Here is an 8,559-nt window from a genome sequence, read left to right on the forward strand (position 1 = left end):
CTGCTCTCCTTATGCATTGCTAATGGCATGCCCCAATTATACATTTAGCTATCTGCATTGATTATTATAAACTTTTATTTTAATCATTTAAGTAAATATTTATTAAATTACTTCTCTACTAAACAAATTATTTAAGCATTTAATAAAACATTTATTTTAAGGTACTTCTAATGCTTTGAGTATGTATTTAATTTTGTCCCTTTTGTTCCTCCATATGGATGATGTGTGTTGCAGTGGAGCTTGGTCAGTACCAGTGGGTCGCGGCGCTGGCAGAGAAGTACTGTGACTTCGACATCCTGGTCCAGATGTGTGAGCAAACCGACAACCAGAACCGCCTGCAGCATTACATGGCCAAGTTCGCTGACCAGGTACAGAACTGGTACAGAACCAGCAGATACCAAACCAGAGAGTCCTTTATTAGTTAATATGGAACGGTTTGTAGTTGCGTTGAACAATAAAACACTCAGAAATGTCTTAATCCGTACATCATTGCCCACTTAATAATGTCTTCTTAAATGAGCTTTCTAAGAGTATATATGAATATATATATATAATTTTTTTTCTCTCTCTTTTGGAAATGAAAATGAACTCTGTCTGAAGAATGGCTCATTTCTGAAACAAACAACATCTAACGACAAACATTAAAAACCAAATCCTGCTCACGTGAACAAACTCTTCCTTTGTTTCGTTCTGTTTTTCTAGAACTTCTCTGACTTCCTGTTTCGTTGGTACATGGAGAAAGGGAAGCGTGGGAAGCTGCTGGCCCAACCCGCCGCGCAGCACCAGCAGCTGGCCAGCTTCCTGCAGTCTCACCAACACCTGAGCTGGCTGCACCACATCTGCATCAACGACTTCCAGAACGTATGGACACCAACACAAACCTGTTTAATCAACCAACTCTTTGATTTTAGCTAAGAACGGCGTTAATCTGGCTTTAAACGCATGTATGAACTTTGGTTTTCCAGTTTAAAAGAAGAAAAGATTATTTTTGCTAAATTTCAAGTCAAGTGAAAACGAGTTTGTAAATGAGTTTGTTTGGAAAAATGTGCTTACGTTCCTTCAATTAATAACCACATTAAGTTTTTGAAACTGTTTTCAGTGTTAGGATTCCAATATATTGGAATCAGTTCCTTGTTGAACATCAAGTTGTGTGAAAAGTACTGAACCATTATCAAGTTGATCATGTGCATTAAAATATTTCGAGAAGGTCACATTAAGTTCAGCTGTAGAAAAACCAAATATTCCAGACTTTATCAATCCAATCCGATTTATAACGTACATTTAAAAAATAAAATGTTTACCTTAAGTGCTGTGCAGTGGGACAGAAATCAAGACACTAAATAACAATAAAATAAAAACATTAAAAGCAAATAGGTAAACTTATGGTTATACTTATTAAATTTATTAAAGTTAATAGCTATAAACCTCAATGTTTTACAGTTTTACATCAGTGTCAGTATTTCACTTCCTAATACTTTTCAGACATATTGTTTATAAAAGCCCATCTAGAGATAAGTGCTTATGCTATAAGCACCTAAAAAGACAACAGATATTCTAAAACAGAAAACAGCAAATCAACGCACATTGTGTAAAATCCACTGCAAAGAAATTTATTTGTAAGAGAAACCTGAAACATCAATATGAGATGCTTCCCTGATTTTAATATTTTTGTGAGTAGCGTATATTTCACGTTATCTGTTGTTATAACTTGGCTCCCTGCAGGCCCACAGGACTCTCTACAGTCAAGCCAACAAAGAAACGCGATACTTTGTGAAGAGGAAGACTCTGCTGGCTCTCAGTAAGCTGACGGCGCTGGCCTCAGATCTGCCACAGGATGAGATCAGCAAACAAGTCGACGGTAAAAAAATAAATCCACCCTCATCAGACGGTTTTAGACTCTGTTTAGTTTTGACATCTCTGCTGTTCTGCGTTGTAATAAAATGCAGGGGAGATTGATGTGATGTTACTTTATGGTAACTTCTAAACTAATGTGAGCACAAATTAGATGGATCCTTAGCTGCAGGTTTTCATATTCTTCGTTTATGTTTCAGTTTCTGATAACAAGATAGATATTCAGTGTTGAATTGTTCATCTAAAATACCTTTCTGACTCTGTAAAGCATATTTACACAGTTATAAATATACATTTTATGCTTAAAACTTATGTTTGCTTGGAAAAGAAAAAGTGAAGATTTTTCATTTAACCACTTGAGCTTATTTTACACAGTAGTAGAAGTGCATTTAAAAGCATCTCTTTCGTGTATACTTGATTGTTGCAAAAAATGCTTATGCAGCTCAAAAAAACTTCTAAAATCAGCATATGAAAAGCTCTGCTCTTTCTGCTTATCAATACAGTATATGGCTAATTTGTTTATTTTATTTGTATATTTTTTTTGATAAGCTGATTATCAAAAAAAAAAGCAAAAAAAACAAAAGCAAAATGTACTTAGAATTTTTTATTTATTTTTTACAGAATTGGGATCAGACCTGAAATGCAAAATGCATATATTTTTTGTACAGTTTTGACTTAATTACTGCTCTGAATAAGTTGTTTTTTCAGCCAATTACCTTTTTTGAGTCTGTATTCTCCAATTAAAATCAATTACGAAGTAAGTTGACGAATATATCAATAATTAACAATAAACTGTTTCAGCCCTACTTTTACGGATTATTTTTCTGCATTTCTAGAGAGACAAACTGTAATAATAAAACACTGCAACCTTTTAAGCTGTAGCTGACAGCGCCATGTCTCTGCCTGACTCAGATATTGTGGAGCAGGAGCGCTTCCTGCTGCATCAGGAGACCCTGCCGAAGCGCCTCCTGGAGGAGAAAGAGCAGAACCCCGACACCATGCCTCTGCTCAGCGCTCACAACCTCATACAGGTGAAAATACAACACTGATCACACAACTGTCATCCAGGATCAGGTTCCTACCAGCTTTAAACTTTAAACAGAATAATCTGACCAGCTTCTGCCTCACTTTTGTTTTTATCAATTTGTTACACATATTGAATGTATACTTGATTTTGCTTCCACTTTTTTATTATTCACAAACAATTAATTGATTTACGACTAATGGTTTATTAGATTAAAATTAGTTCCAATAGATTGGCTATTTACGTCCGCTTATCCTTATTTCAGTGTTGTAATTTGACCGCCATCCCGCAGGGGGCGCCGCAGGTCATCCCGTTGGTACAGGAATTAAAATGGCGGCGGGGGCACATTATAACGGGAAAGAGAAACGGTCCAAGCTGAGTCCGTTGTGGGATGAAAAGTGCACTTTATGCGGTTCTTTTTTGAAATATTAGTCTTCGATAAGCTCCTTAGGTTTCGCCTTAATGGCTGCTACCAAGCCGAGGGTGTGATGAAAAGCGGTGGAGATGGCACAGAATGAAAGATGCACCTTGTACGGTTGTTTTGAAATAATTAATTTTCTTAATAGCGCTCATTCAGCCGAGCTTCATTACAGAGCAACGTCAACTTCGCATTTAAAAATCGCTGATGTGCGACGAAGGCGAGGATGTGATGAAAAGCTTTGAAGATATCGCAGAAAAATTGTAACATAACGGAAAAAAATATGATGCCAATAATCACGGTTGATTTTGCGGGGTGTTTTGAGCTAATGCACTTCATAGAGCGAAGTTCTTACATACATTCAAGAGCAACATTTGACGGTAAAGTATTTAATACTGAATATTAATAATATTCAGTATTTAATACTGAATATGCTTATTCAGTATTTAATACATTGGACACAAAATAATAATAAATGTTATTTGGTATTTTATGACAAAATGATCCCTTGATATATGGGAAGACAGTCGGCCCCTTTGATACAAGAGAAAACTTAGATTTTTCAGAAAATGGGTGCTTATCAACTAATTGTCCATGGATAAGATTGTTAACTTTAGATCAACTATCAAGCATCCCTATTCAACACTTTGTGTTGGTGTTATATAAATATTAAAGAAAATACACAACATTTTGTTTATTTTTATTGTGAGTAAACGTTCAAGACGCTTAAATTACTGTAACAGAGTGAAACAAAAGATCGCAAGTCAGAATGAAGCTCATATAACAGACTGGATCCAAAAATTGGATAAAAAATTGAAAACCATCTGTGGATGTTGAGACAGATGCACTTTATAGATATGAGTTGGCTCACAGAACTGTAGGAATCTGGTGTTATAGTTCTACTAAGTGTAATCCAGTTGGGGAAACACCAGATTATGAGAGATAATTTTCACAGATTAGCATTTCCCTCCCTCCAGCTGTACATCTGCGATGACAACAGGCAAGCCAACGAGTACGACTTCAAAAAAGCTCTGGACCTGCTGGAGTACATCAATGAGGTAACGTCCTGTTTCTGCTGGACCTCTGGGTGCCATTTTGAATCAGCAGTCATGTAAATGATTTTCTGTGATTTTGTTTCAGGAGGATTCTGTGGACATCGATTCTCTGAAATGTGAAATCTTAAGCAAAGCACTCAGGAGAGACGAGTAAGATCTTTATTTAGTTTAAATTATTGAGAGGTTAAATCAGAGGTTGTAGTTGGTGTTTGCTTTACTGACACCCACATAATGTAGAGTAAGATTTTTGTTCTTACTTTTTTTCACTTTTGTCCATTTGTTTTGAGTAACCAGAGCAACACCCAGCAGCATCTGATTAAACTCACAATAAATGATGCTTCATGAATGCAGAGCAGAGAGAAAGATACCAATTACTCAGTTATTCAGTTAACCAATTACACTTATAAAAATTGGCATATTGTGGATATTTCTTTTAAAATTTAACCCTTTTTTAATCATAGAAATGAATTAAAAGATGCAAAAAAAACAGATATTTTTAATAAGAAAAGCATTTAATTGTCTGAATTGCAATAACATAAAATATATTACAGCACAGATTATTTTTAGATTAACGTATGAATAAATAAATAGAATGAAAAGAAACTCTTGCATTATGGTCACAACTGCCTTCTACTGCCCTCTAGTGGTCATAGAGTTCTGTGTCGTTCTGTAAAATATTTCACAGAATGTGACTTTACCGCTGGTTTCTTTCAGCTGGTCCTCTGCCGATGGGAGCGACGATCCTCTGGAAGCAGCTAAAGACAGCATCTTTGTGAAAATCCTTCTTAAACTCATTCAAGAAGGTGAAACACATCAAGTTAGATTATTATTACAGTAAAATGGCAGAATCCTTACTTTGGATGTTGGGAACAAATCTAAACTCCTCATTGTTTTCTTTCTTTTCTCTTTCTCTCACTTTATTTCTTTCCCTCTTCTTTTTTCTCTTTTCTGTTTTCTTTCCCTTTTCTGTTTCCATCTTTCTCTTTTTTCTTTCAATTAAAAGTTTAACAGAACAAATACATGGGAAAGAAGCACAAATAAAAATGCAGCATTTTTACATGAAATGATTTGTAAAATAAACCAAAAGGTGTTTAAAAATGTATTAATTCTCCAGCCCATAAGTTTACATACAAAACTCTTACTCAAAATGGTAATTCACTACAGTAAATGCATATATCTCCATATCAGAGCTTAATGTGCAGACACACAGATTAGTATATATCAAATTTTTAAATAAGTTTGAACTGTTAATTATTTACTCCTTAATTGTTGAATTGTGCAATATTTTTACTTTGCTTAATTCCGTCTAAGCCAAGTAGCTAAGTAAAATCTTAAAGTTTTGTGTTAAACTTTCTGATTTAATCATGTTAAACTTACAGAGCAGCATTGGGTGGAATGTGTAGTTTTGATGCAAATATTCATAGATTAGAACAATCTAATGAATATATAAATTTGGTGTGAATCTGATCTTTTCCTGCTTTGAGCAGATTTCTTATAGATAAACCTTTAACTAAAACTCCTTTCCTTCCAGGTGTTCCTCTGCAGACTTACCTGCCTGATGTGAAAGAGCTGCTGGAACAGGACGAGCTGAGCACTTTGAAATCAAAGCCTTACTTTGAATTTGTCCTTCGAGCCAACTATGAACATTACTTTCAGGCTCAGATGTGATGACTGCTTTTTATTGCAGTTAAGCTTTCTGCACTTCTGTTTGGCTTTACACTCTAATAATGTTCAAGATTTGTATGAGTTTTGCTGTTTTTCTAAATAAATATGTTGGTAATTCTTGATTCTTTACTATTTTATTTATTTTATGTAAAAACACAACCTTTTATTTATTTATTAAACCATTATTTACAGAGAAGAGCATTGAAACTGACTTTTCTAAACTTTACTGATATTGTTCTTGCAGAATCAAAATTAACTAATAACATAATTAAGTAAAAATATTGTTTACTCAGTTTAACACAAGTTTAATATGTACAAAATGAGGTATGAAATGAGCTCTAAATGAAACGACATGATCTACTTTCATTGCTTCAAAAACAGTTTCCTTCTGGCTTCCAACTGTGAAAAAATTTTAAAAACTGGGCTAGCGGAGGCACAGCAGCTAAAGTAAAGTCTGATTTTAGGTGTCTGATTCTACAAAAAGGCCACATTTAAGCATCTTCACACAATAAACTGCCACTTAAGATAAACTTTAAGCAGTTTGTATATAGTTTAAACTTCAAAGGTGTGACAACACAGCCCTGATGTTTTCCAGTTCTGATTGTTTTGAGTTCATAGATCTGTTAAATAGTAAATAGACTTTATTTTGTGCTATATCAGTATTTCTAAACTTTTCGGACTCAAGTCTAGGAAGAAAGTGTTCTCTTTTTTTAGGAACATATGGAACAAACAAATTTAATGTTACATAGATTTTTTTAGGGCTTTATGTAAAAAAAAAATTTCAATTCTAAATAATTTTATGGGGAATCTACTTTATCTTAATATTAAATATTCCCAAGAAATTAAGATCCTGATGAGTCATTTGTCAGATTAAAAGTATCTCTTTAAAACTGCCTTTGGGTAGGTATTAGACATATTTTTGATTAAGCCCACATTTCTGTTTATAAAAATATTTTGTATTAGTCTGATGTAAGTGGAAAATGATTGTAGTTACCAGAAATGAAGGCTTTCAACAGATTGTTTCACTTAATGATGAAGTTCCTAAAATAAATGGACTATTCAATAATAGAATTTATTGAATTATAACTACTATTATAATTCAATCAATAGAAGTTTAGTGGAATGGCCGTCAGACGTGAGAACCTCCATCAGCGCAGCTGATCAGTTTTTTCATGGCGTATTTAAAACCCACACCGAGAGCACGCATGCGCTGTTTGGACTCTCGCTTTTCCATAGCATCATTTTTATCCGTTATCAAAACATCTTTACTTTGTATTCGTGAATTTGACCGAAAACGCACATTAAAAATTACGGAAGCTGCTGTTTATTCTTTCAAAATAAGCCTTTTGGTTCTGTAGCTCTGAATAAATTGAGCTGTAAGATTTCTGTACTCTATCAGCTTGTCTATTAAATGCTTTATTATGTAATCACTGCGTTTCAATTTTGCTAAAATCTTGTCTTAAACCAACTTTCTAGTCATGTTCGCTCGATGTGGCCGAGCTCAGGTTCATTTGAACTTTTATTGTGAAACCGGAAATGGAAGTTAAGTTATTGTTGCTAACTTGACCAGTTCAGCACCTGTTCTATAGCTGTCAGTCTGCGGGGCGATGCTGGCCGTCTGAATCCGAACTGAACGCACACAGACGGGATCTCTGTGGTAAGTTAACACGGCAGAATCATCTGTCCTGTCTGGAGCCGTCAGTTTTAATAATAAACAGAGGCTAACCTAGCTGCAGACAGGAAGGCTGTCAACGTTGCTACCGTTTATTTCACTCGGTTATTCGGTGCAAAAATGTAATTCACCCTCTTCATTGCGCTTTTTATTTTTTTGCACTCACCGTTTTAAAACGGTAACAAACGTTGACCCGGTTTTTAGCTTTGGATCAAAGAATTAATCTTCAATTAATTATTCATTTTCTCACCATAAATATATTGCAGGTAATTTTAAGAGTCTGCTTAGTAGAGTCGGGGCAGGCGGGAGGTGTGTGTTAATGGTTCTGGTGGATGAGTGGCCCAGTAAAGGTGTAGTAAGCCTCAATCCGCCTCCGTTTAGTAGCTAATCTGTTTTGGATGGAGAGGTGGGCGGGGCTTGCAGGTAGCGCGCGCGCCCCTCTGTGGAAACGTCATCAGATTCTGACCGTTGATCCAGAACCAGAGCACCGTGTTCCAGCATTTATCAACTTCATTTACCCCAATGTTGCGTCTATTTCCCCCGTCAGTTCAAATGCAGACGCCAGTCGACTGTAGAGGTGTGGTGGACCGCAATAAAAGACTAACTGTTCCTATTTTATTTAACTAAAAAGGTTCTGCTAGCGTGGTTTACAGCAGAAATTGTGACGACGATAGACTTCAAGCCATAAATTTAAATGTACCCAAAGATGGGTCGAGTACCCCCCGCCTTCCCAATTTTTTTTTACATAAATAAGAGTAGCACTACTTTAACTTTATATTTTTTTCTCAAGTAAAAGGAAAAACTGTTCAAGAAATTACTCAAGAATAAAATAAAAATACGTTAAAATGCTACTCATGTACTGAGTAACTGCATA

The 8,559-nt window shown here is 35.2% G+C and overlaps 1 protein-coding gene across 1 annotated transcript; it reads left to right on the forward strand.

The window, feature by feature from the left end:
- The first annotated feature begins 221 nt into the window (after positions 1-221).
- LOC106943728 (nuclear pore complex protein Nup133-like) lies at positions 222-6,135 on the forward strand. The gene is made up of 8 exons (XM_015027036.1): positions 222-368; positions 703-861; positions 1,723-1,858; positions 2,764-2,882; positions 4,271-4,351; positions 4,434-4,498; positions 5,063-5,151; positions 5,880-6,135. Exons 1-8 carry the CDS (start codon positions 222-224, stop codon positions 6,014-6,016), a joined length of 933 nt encoding a protein of 310 aa, XP_014882522.1. The 3' UTR covers positions 6,017-6,135.
- Positions 6,136-8,559: the final 2,424 nt, after the last annotated feature.

Source organism: Poecilia latipinna, unplaced genomic scaffold (genome assembly GCF_001443285.1).
Source record: "Poecilia latipinna isolate Pla-1442-1.1 unplaced genomic scaffold, P_latipinna-1.0 Scaffold5776, whole genome shotgun sequence".
NCBI lineage: Eukaryota > Metazoa > Chordata > Actinopteri > Cyprinodontiformes > Poeciliidae > Poecilia > Poecilia latipinna.